Below are 15,187 nucleotides of genomic sequence, written 5' to 3'. Positions count from 1 at the left end.
GTATTTGCGCGGCCAGCGAGTCGCTCGCTGCAGCTTCGGCCATGGAGCATCTCCGGACAGTGCAAGTCTCCCGGGCCGTCGGAGGCGTCGGAAGCGCCGCTGCCGTGAGAGGGAGGAGGGGGGTGGAGAGAGAGAGAGGGGAAGGAGACAGGGAGACAGTGGGGAGAGAGAGAGGGGGGTGAGAGCAGAGAGGGGAGAGACAGGGGGGTGAATGGAGAGAGAGAAGAGGGAGAGGGGGAAAGAGGTAGGGTAGAGAGAGGGGGGAGAGGGAGGGGGGAGAGGGGGGGAAGAGAGAGAGGGGTGAGAGGGAAGAGAGAGGGGTGAGAGGGAAGAGAGAAGGGGTGGAGAGGGTTGGAGAGAATGGGAGAGAGAGGGGGAAGAGAGAGAGGTGGTAAAAGAGAGAGGAGGAAGAGGGAGAGAGGGGAAAAGAGAAATGGGGGAAAGAGAGAGAGATGGGGGGGCAAAGAGAAAGAGGATATAGAGACAGAGGAGAAAGAGAGAGGGGAGAGAGAGGGGGAAGAGAGAGAGGTGAGAGGAGAGACAGAGAGAGAGGGGGGAGAGAGAGAGGGGAGAGTGTGTGGAGAGGTAGAGGGACAGAGGGGGAGATAGAGAGGGAGGGAGAAAGAGAGAGAGAGGTGGGGAGAGAGAGGGGGAAGCGAGGGGGAGAGAGAGGAGAGAGAGAGAGGGGGAGGGGGAAAATAGGCGAGGAGAAAGAAGAAAGAGAGGGGGGGAAGAGAGGGGAAAGAGAGGGAGTGGGGACGAGAGTGAGGGGGAGAGTGAGGTGGGACGGAGAGAGATGGGGAGAGAGGGGAAGAGAGGGGGGAGAGAGGGGAGAGAGAGAGAGGGGGAGACAGGGGAGAGAGAGGGAGTGAGAGGAGAGACAGAGAGGGAGAGAGGAGAGAGAGAGGGGAAAGAGAGATGGAGGGGAGAGATAGAGGGGAGAGAGAGAGGGGGGTTGAGAGGAGAGAGAGTGCATCCTGGAGGACAACCAGTGGCTGCTGGAAGTAAGTACCAAGCACTGGGTAGATACGGTGGAAGATAGTGGACTTCAAATGGGGGTGGTTGGAGGAAGCATCCTGCTTGCCTGCTGGATTTTCACTTACTGTAACTGCAGGAAAAATGTTCCCGATGTTGAGGGCGTTCAGAACCATGGGTCACAGTTTAAGAATAAAGGGGGGGCCAGTTAGGACTGAGATGGAGGACAAACTTTCTTCACGCAGAGAGTTGTGAATCTGTGGAATTCTCTGCCACAGAAGGCAGTGCAGGCCAATTCACTGGATGTTTTCAAGAGAGAGTTAGATTTAGTTCTTGGGGCTAACAACATCAAGGGATATGGGGAAAAAACAGGAAAGAGGTACTGATTTTAGATGAATAGCCATGATCATATTGAATGGCAGTGCTGGCTCGAAGGGCCGATGGCCTATTCCTGCACCTATTTTCTATGTTTCTATGCTTGAGTATATGGCAATAAAACTCGATCACTTGATTTTGAAGCATTCATGCATGGTGGAGGCATAATGTAGTCATAGTGATACAGTGTGAAAACAGGCCCTTCAGTGCAACTTGCCCACACCCGCCAACATGTCCCAGCTATGCCACCTGCTTTTGGTCCATACCTCCAAACCTGTCCTATCCATGTGTCAGTCTAACTTGTTCTTAAATGTTGGGATGGTCCCTGCCTCAACTACCTCCTCTGGCAGCTTGTTCCATACACCCATCACCCTTTGTGTGGATAAAGTTACCCCTTAAAAAGTTACCTCTTAAAAATACTTCATACAAAAAACATTGAAATCATACAGTGCACTAAAACATGATTTTAATACATCAAATTTCAAAAAGTTCCTACCCTGGGAGGGGGGACACCCTTCTTCCACACCCTCTCCCCACTCGGTTGCTCCACTCCCTCACTGGGTACCCCCAAGGCCAGTGATCGCACAGCCTCCCCCCTTTCAAAAATGCTCCAATCCAATTAAAGCATATATATTGTATTCAAGTGTAAGTTAAAAGACTGCTGCAGTATGCACCATATTGCACAATTCCTCCCCCCCCCCCCCCCGTCGCTATGCTCTCTCGGGCTTGGTCTCTTGCAATTTCTCACTCCCAACTCTCACCCAATGTTGGCAGCCCTGTATTATACTGCAATCATAGGCTACGTTCCTGTGAATTTCTTGTTAACTGTAAGCCAAGTGTCTGGTTTCAGGTTTTAACATAGAAACATAGAAACATAGAAAGTAGGTGCGAGAGTAGACCACCAGGTCCGTCGAGCCCGCACCGCCATTCGCTCATGGCTGAACACTAAACAGACATACTTACCCACAAACAGTAGACACAAGACACAGAACACAAGACACTACCCTCCCCTTTATACCGCTATCACCCCTCTCCACCCCAAGAACCTCGCGATCTCCTGGGGGAGGCAAAAAACCGGATAAAAACCCAGGTCCAATTCGGGAAAAAAATCCGGGAAATTCCTCTCCGACCCCAATCCAGGCGATCGACACTTGTCCAGGAGATCACTCAGGTCTTACTATACTAACCATACCTAGGTCCATATCCCTGCCCTCTCCCCGTAGCCCCTTATCCCCTTGGCAGCTAAAAAACCATCTATTTTAGTCTTAAATATATTTAAAGTTTCTGCTTCCACTGCTCCCTGGGGCAGTGAATTCCATAAATTAACCACCCTCTGGGTGAAGAAGTTCTTCCTCATCTCAGTTTTAAAAGAGCCCCCCCTTATTCTGCAACTATGTCCCCTAGTTCTAGTTTCCCCGATCATTGGGAACATCCTCGGTGCATCCACCCGATCAAGGCCCCTCACGATCTTATATGTTTCAATGAGATCGCCTCTCATTCTTCTAAACTCCAAAGAGTAGAGTTCCAGCCTACTTAACCTTTCCTCATATGTCAATCCCCTCATTGCAGGAATTAATCTTGTAAACCTTCGCTGCACTGCCTCCAGGGCTAGTACATCCTTTCTTAAGTATGGACCCCAGAACTGTACACAGTATTCCAAATGTGGTCTCACTAATACTGTGTACAGCTGCAGCAAGACCTCCGTGTTTTTATACTCAATCCCCCTAGCAATAAAGGCCAAAACTCCATTGGCCTTCCTGATTGCTTGCTGCACCTGCATACTAACTTTTAGTGATTCATGTACTAATACCCCTAGATCCCTTTGCGTTGCATTACAACGCAGCTCCTCCTCATTTAGAAAATAACTTGCCCTATCATTTTTTTTCCCAAAGTGAATGACTTCACATTTATTAGTATTAAATTTCATCTGCCAAGTTGTTGCCCACTCACCTAGCTTATCTATATCCTTTTGCAGACTCTTCCTATCCTCCTCATCCCCTACTTTTCCTCCCATTTTTGTATCGTCCGCAAATTTTGATATATTACACTTGGTTCCCTCCTCCAAATCATTTATATAAATTGTGAACAACTGGGGTCCCAGCACCGACCCTTGCGGAACCCCGCTAGTTACCGGTTGCCATCCCGAGTATGAACCATTTATCCCCACTCTCTGCTTCCTATTTGTTAGCCAATCCTCTACCCATGCTAATATATTACCCCCAATCCCATAATTTTTTATTTTTAGCAATAGTCTCTTATGTGGCACCTTGTCAAAAGCCTTTTGGAAGTCCAAGTATACCACATCCACCGGTTCCCCTTTATCCACCCGGGTTGTTACTTCCTCAAAGAATTCGAGCAGATTCGTTAAACAGGACTTCCCCTTCACAAAACCATGCTGGTTCTGTCCGATGAAGTCATGTTTATCCAAGTGCCCCGTTAGTGTTTCTTTAATAATTGTCTCTAACATTTTACCCACCACCGATGTTAGACTAACCGGTCTATAGTTACCCGCCTTCTGTTTACTTCCTTTTTTAAATATAGGTGTTACATTGGCCATTTTCCAATCCACTGGGACCGTTCCTGCCTCCAGGGAGTTTTGGAAAATTATCACCAATGCATCCACAATCCCCACCGCTATCTCCCTCAAGACCCTTGGATGTAATCCATCAGGCCCAGGGGATTTATCCTCCTTCAGTCTCATTAATTTCCCTAATACCACCTCCTTGGTGATCTTAATAGTATTTAGCTCCTCCATTCCTACCGCCCCCTGTTTATCCAGCGTTGGAATATTTTTTGTGTCTTCTATGGTGAAGACTGATACAAAATACTCGTTTAATGCCTTTGCCATTTCCATGTTCCCCACCAACAACTCTCCAGTCTCACCCTCCAATGGACCAACGTTCACCTTAGCCACCCTTTTTCTTTTTATATAGCTATAAAAACTCTTACTATTAGTTTTTATGTTGTTCGCTAAATTCCTTTCATAGTCTATTTTCCCCGTCTTAATTAATCTTAATTAATCTCTTAGTTATTTTTTGCTGACCTTTAAATGCTTCCCAATCCTCTACCCTCCCACTATCTCTGGCTACCTTATATGCCCTTGCCTTCAGCCGAATACTATCCTTTATAGTTTTACTGAGCCATGGCTGACTGTTCTTACCCTTACCCCTTTTTTTCTTCATAGGAATAAATTTTTCTTGAAGGTTATACATTTTACAAGGTTATACATTTTAACCCCCAGAGGAAGGTGATGGTGAATTTTGCCTATGATGCTTCTTTCGATCCCTTAATTGGATAACTGGCCATTTTAATGGGAAGCCAATCTTTGCCTTTTTAAGAAGTGTCTTTCCTCATTCTCAAACTCGCAGAAGTATCAGTTATATCAAGTCAAGTATATCGCGCAACGCCATGCGCTAGGCGTACGTCGTCAAGAAGCTGCGTACGACATCAAGACGCTGCGTATGGCCTCAATGCGGCTGCGGGCCGACAGGCCGTTGTCACGCGGGATTTTCGGACAGTGCAAGATTTTTGGATTCCCGCGCGATGTTGGGATCAGCCCCGCACCACTCCATACGCCTCCGCTGATCGAAGTGGGACCTGCCCCGCGAGGCCGTACGCCTCAAGCGACCACGTTTGGACGCGCTAGACGCATGCTATCGCATGCTGGTGGGACAGGTCCTTATAGCTCTTTTTAACAAACAGGAAAGAACAGATTTTACTGGTGAAAAAAAAAAATCGGCAACTTTAAAGTAATCCTTGGTCAAGACTTCCATGGAAAAGTTGGATGACTGTCATTCACAGGAGGATCATACCATCGGGATGTGTCCCAGTGGCTCAGACAGTAATTTCAATGTCTGTGTGTTTCTGTACTGCTGCTATTTACGTACATGGCTTTAACAGCGTGCTCAGTACATAGCAACTCTTTAGACTTCAGTGATACAGCGTGGAAACAGGCATTTCGGCCCACGGAGTCATTGCCGACCAGCGATTACCCCGTGATCAATTTACAGGAATGAAAAATCGCATGCATATTAAATAGTTAATGGTCTTGCAGGTTTGCTGACAAATTTACTTGCCAACTGTGGTCGAAGAATTGATGAGTGCAATTAGCATTCGAATAATTTGTTGAACTTGGAATTAATCAAATTTTCAGCCCCACAACTGGAAAGAGGATCAACTGACCAGCTCCACACATGTTCTGCTTTGGTTTGAATCAGTGCAGTCTTGTCACATTGATGGGCAAGATGCTCCAAGGAGATTTTCCACATTTACCTCAGTCATTAGTCATGGATGTCCACAGCCCTCCTTCTCATTCATTGTAGAAGTTTACAGGAGGAGTGGGCTTTTGCAGGGGGCGATGTGTCTGCATTGACTCTCACTCAGCTCCACCTCTGAATGCTGCACAACCCTCTTCTTTTGAACATTGCTTTGAACATTCATCTAATTTTCCTCGGAAAGAGATAATGATCTTCCTCTGAAACTTCCCTTTATTTTAAAAACACTCCTTGCTGCAAAACCCAACCAGGTAAAAAAGCATCTTCCAACCTGCCTCCTTGGTGATGAGTTGACACCAAGCACTCCTCCTAGTTATTATCCCATCAGCGAAAATCACCTTTCCACCTTCATTCAATTAAAACTTTTTAGATTTTTAAAAGTCACCATAAAATTTCAATTTAAATCTCTTTTGTTCCAATGGATTCTTTTTTTGTTAATATAATTACCCATCTCATGTTATCCTGGAGAATGTTTTATGTTCCCTTTGTTGATCTCATTGACTTTGTTGTCCTCTCCATAACTTGGTGCAACCAAAATACCTAAGGGTTTGTATTCTGACCAATGTCCATTTAAAAGCCACTGTTGCTCTTATAGGGTAGGAAGGAACTGCAGATGCTGGTTTAAACCGAAGATAGACACAAAATACTGGAGTAACTCAACGGGACAGGCAGCATCTCTGGAGAGAAGGAATGGGTGACGTTTTGGATCAAGACCCTTCTTCAGACTGTGATGTGGATGTATAGACGGTGATGTGGAGAGATAAAGAACAATGAATGGAAGATATGCAAAAAAGTAAAGGTAAGCTGTTTATAGGGTGAAAATGAGAAGCTAGTGCGCCTTGGATGGGAGAGGGATAGAGAGAGATGGAATGCTGGGGCTACCTGAAGTGAGAGAAATCAATATTCAACCAGCTGCCCAAGTGAAATATGAGATGCTGTTCCTCCATGACAATGGATGAGACCGGGGACAGAAAGGTCTGTGTAGGAATGGGAAGGAGAATTAAAGTGTCCAGCAACCGGGAGATCAGGTTGGTTCAGGCGGGCTGAGCGAAGGTGTTCCACAAAACTATCGTCCAGTCTGCGTTTGATCTCGGCGATGTGTAAGAGTCCACATGTTGAACAAAGGATATTGGAGGAGGTGCAAGTGAACCTCTGCCTAACCTGAAAGGACTGTCGGGGTCTCAGGACAGAGTCGTGGGAGATGGTACAGCGACAGGTGTTGCATCTTTTGTGGTTGCAGGGGAATGTACCTGGGGAGGGGGTGGTTTGGGTGGGAAGGGATGAGTTAACAAGGGAGTTGCAGAGGGAATGGTCTGTGCAGAAGGTGGAAAGGAGATGGGAAAATGTGCCTAGTGGTGGGATCCCGTTGGAGGTGATGGAAATTTCGGAGGATTATGCGTTGTATGCGACGGCTAATGAGGTGGAAGGTAAGGACTAGGGGGCTCTGCCTCTGTTGCGACTAGGGGGAGGGGGAGCAAGGGCGGAGCTGCGGGGTACCGAGGAGACACGAGTAAGGGCCTCATCTATGATGGGAGAGGGGAAGTTCTTTCCCTAAAGAATGAGGACATCTCGGATGTTCTAGTATGGAACACCTCATCTTGGGCGCAGTTGCAGTGTACATGGAGGAATAGAAGTAGAGGATAAGAGTCTTTGCAGGAAGCAGGGTGGGAAGAAGTGTAGTCGAGATAGTTGAAGGAGTCGGTGGGTTTGTAATAGACGTCAGTCGATAGTTTATTACTTGTGATGGAGACAGTGAGATCAAGAAAGGGGAGGGAGGTGTTGGAGATGGTCCAAGTAAATTTGAATGCAGGGTGAAAATTGGTGGAGAAGTTGATGAAGTCCATGAGTTCTGCATGGGTGCAGGAGGTAGCACCAATATAGTCATCAATGTAACAGAGATAGAGTTCGGGGATAGGGCCAGTGTATGCCTGGAACAGGGATTGTTCAACGTACCCTACAGAGAGGCAGGCACAGCTGGGGTCCATGTGGGTTCCCATAGCTATGCCTTTGACGGAGGAAGTGGGAGGAGTCAAAGGAGAAGCTGTAGTGGAAAGAGTAGAGTATTAGTAGGCGGAGTAGAGTGTTAGGAGCTCTTCTAGTGCTCTGCTCTGTTTAATTTAGTGTAGAGATACAGTGCGGAAACAGGCCCTTCAGCCAACCGAGTTCGCACCAACCAGCGATCCCCGCACACTAACATTATCCTACACACATTAGGGACAATTTATAATTATATTAAGCAATTATATTATATTAATTGGCGGACTGGCCAGGGTGTCAGCTTGCCCGATGGCAAGTGGGCCCCTGATGAAGTGGGCCCCCTTTGTCTATTGGCAACCAATATTTTTAGACCCAGTCCGCCACTGAACCTGTCTGTCTTTGGAGTGTGGGCGGAAACCGGAGATCCCGGACATAACCCACACAGATCACGGGGAGAACATACAAACTCTGTACAGACAAGCACCCATAGTCTGGATCGAACCCGGGTTTCTGGTGCTAAGAGGCTGTTTAATATTTACAGAATCTAATGTTATTTTGAATATTTTTGGTCTGTTTTCACCTTCATTGACTGTGGTCATGAAACACTTCCTTGAGCATCTCTACACAATGCCTTGGTGTCTTTCCATCAAGAAAAACACATAGGGCTGGAGTAGCTCAGCGGGTCAGGCAGTATCCCTGGACGATATGGATAGGTGATGTTTTGGGTTGGGACTCAAGAAGGTCCCAACCCTCAACTTCAATTCATATTCTCCAGAGATGTTGCCTGGCCTGCTGAGTTACTCCAGCACTTTTCTTTTCTTTGTAAACTAACATCTTCAGTTCCTTGTATTTCTTCCATTAATTGTGTATTCTCATGAGACTTGGTTTTCCTCACAAAATATATGAACACATTTAGACTTCACATTTTTATATATTTGCGTTTTAAATTTTAATAGGTCCCTTCCATTATTTTTAAATAGCATGCAACGTGCCTTCGATAAACCTTTGCAAGCTGACCTTGAAGAACCACTTTTCTTAAAAGCTTACTAATTTTATCTCAAAGCATGGAGTTACTGAGGGGCTACTCATGTAATGGAGCCTTCTCTGCGACCTTTACTCTGACTTCTTTCAGCTGCTCACTCCAAAACAGCCTGTTGACTTATCTGTCTTTATTATTCAATACATTTAGAAATATTTCCAGAGTCTTAGCTAGGATTTAAGCCAAAAAAAATCAGCTTCCATTTGGCACTGATTCCTTCAGGGAAATGTATTGAGTTTAGACAGTGGATCTGAGGTTGAATCTCTGGATCACAGCAAAACAAACTCAATGCAAGTCTTGCAGGAGTAAAGATATGGCAGACAAAGTTTTGCCGTTGCTACACCTCTGCTGGCAGGGGACTATAACTGTAGGCCAACACACTATCACAGCTGTTTCCCTTGCAAATGTGGACAGAAGATAAAAGTTCATACACAGAAGACTGATAATATATTATTGGTTAATGTTCCATTTAGCGTTCAGGAAGAAGCTAGAGGTTGGGCAATATGTGGATTGTGGCCGCGTGTGTTTATTATTTGTTCAACTAAAAAGCTGCCTGTTTGCCTGACGTTTGTTTGGAAACTGCAAAATGTTCTCATTGAGGTAGGTTTGGCTCCAGTGCTGTATCCCACCCAGCATGATAAAATCACTTTAAGCTGGACAGCAATATCACTTCACAAAAGAGGTTGAGTGAATTCAAACCAATGCAGGACAGGGGTTAGAACATTACAAACTAATGACTAAACTATTGTGTGAGCAGTCACTGTCACTACGGCTCATTGTGTTCCAGGCAAGGAGCCAGAGTGGAGGCAGGAAGGATGAACAACCGAGCAGTACATGAATGCTTCTCTAGATTTTGCTCCCACTTGTGTCACAGGATGGATCATGAAGCACTGTCCCTCGGAGGCAGGATGTCTACACTGGTTTCTATAATTGGGTGTGACTGCCAGAATATCTCCACAAGTGCCGGACTCCCATATAGTTTGCAGAAAGAGAGAGAATTCCACACTTTCCTCACGCTTTGTGTGAAGAAGTGTACCTTTTCCCATGAATGACCTGGGTCTGGTTTTTTAAGCTTACATGCTCTGAATTAGGTACACATTTGATGAAGGGTGATGAGATTTAATTGGGTTTATTGTAGAGATCTCCCTCTTTTTCGGCTCTTAAGCTGTTAAATCAAATGTTGGGCATGGAATGGCCTTCCAGTTTACCCACATGCCAGTGACAACACTGGCAGCATCCCTAATAACGTTGAAACAGTCGCATTATAATCAAGGCGCTGATGTCACTACTGGAGCAAGTCAATCAACTGTCTCTTTAAACACTCTTCACTGACCAATTAGCACGCAAAATAAATCTTTTCACTCTGCCTTGGTACACGTGACAATAGACTATACTAGAGTTGTCCAAATGCAATTGGGCAAAAATCCAAATCTTGACACCACCACTCAAGATAATGTGGTCGAGTTCTTTGTAGCTCTTTCTCATTCAACAAGAAATGCTTGACATTAATCCCGACATGCTTACAATCCTATGAGCTTACACTTAGCAAAACTTCAACAATCCTTTGAGCTTACACTAAGCAAAACCTCAACACCATTGTTCACAGTAGATTTGTACTCGAAGCTGTCAGTATTACCTTGTAGCCTTGGTTAATTCCATTAATAAATTGTGGGCTGGGTGGGGTCCACGTGAATCGAATGGTTGTGGAATTAATAGCCTCAGCGAGCACGTTTCCTGGAGGCACTGTGGGAACTGGAAGAACCAGAGATAACTTCAGGTGGGTTACATCAGAAGAGAGATCAAAGGGAAGGAAACCTTGCTTCAAAACAAATCATTTGTGTAAACACAAGAACAAATCCTTTGTTGACCACTTCTGGTTTTAATTTTTAATTCTGTTGCAGTCGGAATGCATCAAATGGCATGCTCCAACACTGTATTTACCTCGAATTTGTAGCTTAGAACTGCTAATAGCTTCCACTGTTGTTACATTTTGCTAAACAAAACAAGGGAAAGCTGATCGGTATCAATATCTTTATTTTAGAGATACAGTGCGGAAACAGGCCCTTCGGCCCACCGAGTCCACACCGACCAGTGATCCCCGTACACTAGCACGATCCTACACACTAGGGACAATCTCTAATTTTACCAAAGCCAATTAACCAACAAATCTGTACGTCTTTAGGATGTGAGAGGAAACCGGAGCACCCGGTGGAAACCCGGGCAGTCACGGGGAGAACGTACAAATACCATGCAGACAGCACTTGAGGTCAGGGTCAAAGCTGGGTCTCTGTAGCTGTGAGGCAGCAGCTCTAATGCTTTTTGCAAGACATCGCAATTTCACTGGCAGAAGGAATAACGGAGTTAGTGTAGCTTCCCTTGAATTGGTTAGATTTGTCTCTTTCCATACTTTAAGGTATTTTTCTATGGTATGACTTTCTCCATCCAGGAGTGCAAGAATGTCGAGGCCACACATATATTTGTCGTCAGCACAGTCTCGGTGCTTTATTTGTGATGGTATGCACTGCTGCAGGCAAAAATCACATTTTCAAATTTTTTATGTTTTAAATAGTTTCGTACGTTTTTGTCACTTTATTAAATTAGAAGTTGATGTTCTGAAAACTGTAAGAGGAGAGAGGTTATGTTGATGTAAAAAAATTGGCTTATTAACGTGGCTTATTTTTTTATTGATATGTTTCATAATCAATTAAGCATTGATTATACTTAATTTGCTACTGATTACTTTTAATTGATTGAAAGAAAGCAGAGGTTTCTTTTGTATAGATAGATCTAGCTCTTAGGGCTAAAGGCATCAAGGGATATGGGGAAAAAGCAGGAACGGGGTACTGATTTTCGATGATCAGCCATGATCATATTGAATGGCGGTGCTGGCTCGAAGGGCCGAATGGTCTATTCCTGCACCTATTTTTCTATGTTTCTCTGCAAGGAAAGCACAGCACAAAAGCAATCAGTGATCACCAGCATAACAAGTAATCAGCCCCTGCCCCTGGATTTTGATACCTTCATGGTCCAGCAGCCATTAACCTGCCTCCTGCTACAAGGAATTACTTACCCCCTTGCAGGGTCCACTCAGTGACTGTGGGGCTGTAGATGCCCAGCCCTGCCCCATTGTACGACGCCACAGCTATCTCATAGTTGGTCCAGATGATGAGGTCCTCAAGTAGGAAGTTGTTAACATCGGAGCTGGTGATGTTCCTGTACTGGTGTTCCACGGGTAGGCCTGCCAAACAGTACCTGCAGAAAGACGAATCTTTGTCATTATTGCCCTAGTTTCTTTCAAATACTCTGTCCACACGAGTCTGCACAAAGGACACAAACTATAACCACGAAGAGCAATCCAAGAGCACTTTAAAGATATTTCGGAACAGCAAATGTGGAAACATCTGTAAGAGTTTTGCATTCACCACATTCTGCATACAAAGTTTTCAGGAGAACTCGTACGAACATCCGCAAAAACACAAAAGTATAACTTACAATTGAAAACTCCAGAGTTGGTAAAGAAAGCTAATGTTGAACACCAAACTAAAGACATGAGGTGACAATACCTACGTAATTTGTTGTTGCTGTGGTTTAAAACATCTGGCATAATTTTGTGTTGATTGCTGTTTGCTGCAAGTTTTTGAATGAATGATAGATACAGCATGGAAACAGTCCCTTCGGCCTGCTGGGCAACTTGTTCTATGCTATCCCACTCCCTACACACTAGGGGCAATTTACAGAGCAATTAACCTAGAAACCCGCACGTCTTTGGGATGTAGGAGAAAACCGGAGCAAGCCCACACGGTCACAGGGAGAGCGTGCAAACACCACACAGACAGCTCCTGAGGTCAGGATCGAACCTGGGTCTCTGGCTCTGTGAGACAGCAGCTCTACCCGTTGGTTTTTACTGTGAGTGGACAAATGCACAGAATATGCTGCCGTTGTGATCTGAGTTGTTTTCCCCCAGGTATGACAGTGGGGAAGGAGAGTGTTGTGCGGTACCTGATGATGTAGCCCTTCAGCGCGCCGTTCTGCTGGTTTTCCGGGGGTGGTTGCCACTGAATCATGATGGACTGATTGGTTCTGCCGCTGGCAATGACATTCTGGGGAGAGGCGCTCGGTGGCTCCTCTGGCAGTGAGAGCCTGCAGGCAGTTGTCCATTCAGTGTGAAAGATAGAACATTAATCATCAGAAAACAAAGTTAACTCAACGCAAAACAATAAAAGTCAGGTGTGTCCAACATGTTATGACTTCCACTCATTACTTTATTATAGTTTAAGAATAGAGTCATAGAGTCATACAGTGTGGAAACAGGCCCTTCGGCCCAACTCATCCATGACGACCAAGATGTCCCATCTAAACTAATTCCATTTCCCATATACCCCTTAATCTTTGCTATCCATGTACCTGTCCAAGTGTCTTTTAAATGCTGTTATAGTACCTGCCCCAACTACCTTCTCTGGCAGCTCGTTCCATATACGCATGACCCTCTGAGTGAAAATGTTGCCCCTGAGGTTCCTATTAAACCTTTCCCCTCTCTACTTAAACCTATGTCCTCTGGTTCTCCAAATGATCTAAAACTGACTACAGTATAGCGCAGGAACAGGTCCTTCATCCCACAATGTCTGTGCCGAACAAGATGTTAAATTAAACAAATCACAAATATGCCTGTACATGATCCATATCCCTCCATTCCCTGCAAATCCGTGCGCCTATCGAAAAGCCTCTTAAATAACACCAACGTATCTACCTCCACCACCACCCCCGGCAACACATTCCAGGCACTCACCAACCTCTCTGTAAAAACTTGCCCTGTACATCTCCTTTAAACTTTGCCCATCAACTTAAAGCCCCTCTAGTCTTTGACATTTCCACCCTGGGGAAAATGTTCAGACTGTCTACCCTATCTATGCCTCTCATACTTTTATACATGATGATGGTACAATAGTAGCTGATCAATTGTGATGTGCAGAGACTATTTGTGATTGCCTTGGATGTCAGAGATCATAACAATATAACCAAGGCTTTATTTGTAGATAAGAAGCAACCGGTATGCAGAGTCTTCCTTGTCGTAGAGTCATAGAATCATACTGAATGGAAACAGGCCCTTCAGCCCAACATGTTGCAGTTGACCAACATTCCCATCTGCCCTAGTTCCACCTGCCTGTGTTTGACAGGTGCGACTAGTGTCCCCTTACTGTTGGTGTCTCTGTCTAATATTCCCAGCTGTTGGTGTCTCTGTCTAAGACTCCTTACTATTGGTGTCTACGGCAGATCGTCATCCTATAAACTGTTGAAGAACCTGACTACCTAATTTAAGCAATGCATTTTACTTTTTAAATCTTACTAATCTTTTTGTAATATTAAAAAATCTAAAACATGAAAATCTAATTTTCTAGCTGATTAAAGATGCAGGTATGACGTAACATCACAATTAATAGCGACATTTATAGTATGATGAATATGTAAGTTATAGATTGAGAGTGAATGAATATGTAAGTTATAGATTGTGAGTTCAGCACTGGGCACAGGCCTTACCTCTCCGTCTCTCTGCTGTACTGCCCCCTGCCAACATCGTTCAAGGCACAGATACGGAACTGGTAGGACCGGGCTGGAATGAGTCCTCTGACAGTCAGACCCACAGATTCTGGGTTGATGCTCATCAGGTGAACCGTCCAAGGGGAATCTTCAGCAAAAAAGATACGTTTCTTCTGAAAATGGTTATTTCACTTCAAGGCAAACGGCAACAAGATTAACATTAAAATGGTCTTAAACTGATACATTTGGGAAAATGAGAAGGAGCAATGATTGGGCCGGGCAAAAAAAAAAAAGGAGTCATAACTCTGCTGAGTGACTTCTAGTTTCATTCTTCTTTTAACACCAAGGGACAGGCAGCATCGAGAACGAAGGGAGGATGCTTCGGGTCAAGAGACCCTTCTTCAGCCCAGAAGCATCACCCATTCCTCTTCTCCAGAGATGCTGCCTGCCTGAGTTACTCCAGCATTTTGCGTCTATCTTCGGTTTAAGCCAGCATCTGGATTGGATAGTTATATTGGATTGGATAGTTATATGGATGGGAAAGGAATGGAGGGTTATGGTCTGAGCGCAGGTATATGGGACTAGGGGAGATTATGTGTTCGGCACGGACTAGAAGGGTCGAGATGGCCTGTTTCCGTGCTGTAATTGTTATATGGTTATATGGTTATATCTGCAGTTACTTCCTAACATTATACAAGTTTCAATTTAGTTTATTAGTTCTAGTTTTGTTTAATATTGCCACTTGTACCAAGGTACAGTGAAATGTTATTTGTTGTATGCTAACCAGTCAGTGGAAAGACTATACATGATTAATTGTCTGAACGGGTCCAAGAAATCCTGAAATGGGAGGGAGAGGAGCCTGAAGTTGTGGTACATATAGGTACCAACGACATAGGTAAAAAAAGAGAAAAGGTCCTGAAAGAAGAATTTAGGGAGTTAGGTAGAGAGTTAAGGAGAAGGACTGCAAAGGTAACAATCTCAGGATTACTGCCTGTGCCACGCGACAGTGAGA

General features: G+C 44.8%; 1 protein-coding gene across 3 annotated transcripts in view; it reads right to left on the bottom strand.

Annotated features, from left to right (window-relative positions):
- The window catches only part of sdk2 (sidekick cell adhesion molecule 2), a 659,639-nt gene that overhangs the window by 191,691 nt on the left and 452,761 nt on the right, over positions 1-15,187 (bottom strand). For all 3 annotated transcript variants that reach the window (XM_033044544.1, XM_033044545.1, XM_033044546.1), the window contains exons 15-18: positions 14,176-14,323; positions 12,640-12,780; positions 11,711-11,892; positions 10,277-10,392 (exon numbers count right to left, since the gene is read on the bottom strand). In XM_033044544.1, the coding sequence (XP_032900435.1) occupies positions 10,277-10,392; positions 11,711-11,892; positions 12,640-12,780; positions 14,176-14,323 (587 nt within the window). The remainder of the gene's footprint in view (positions 1-10,276; positions 10,393-11,710; positions 11,893-12,639; positions 12,781-14,175; positions 14,324-15,187) is intronic.

Source organism: Amblyraja radiata, chromosome 26, assembly GCF_010909765.2.
Source record: "Amblyraja radiata isolate CabotCenter1 chromosome 26, sAmbRad1.1.pri, whole genome shotgun sequence".
Taxonomy (NCBI): Eukaryota; Metazoa; Chordata; class Chondrichthyes; order Rajiformes; family Rajidae; genus Amblyraja; species Amblyraja radiata.
The sequence above is the reverse complement of the archived record's forward strand: the minus strand, read 5'-3'. Positions and strand labels throughout refer to the sequence as shown.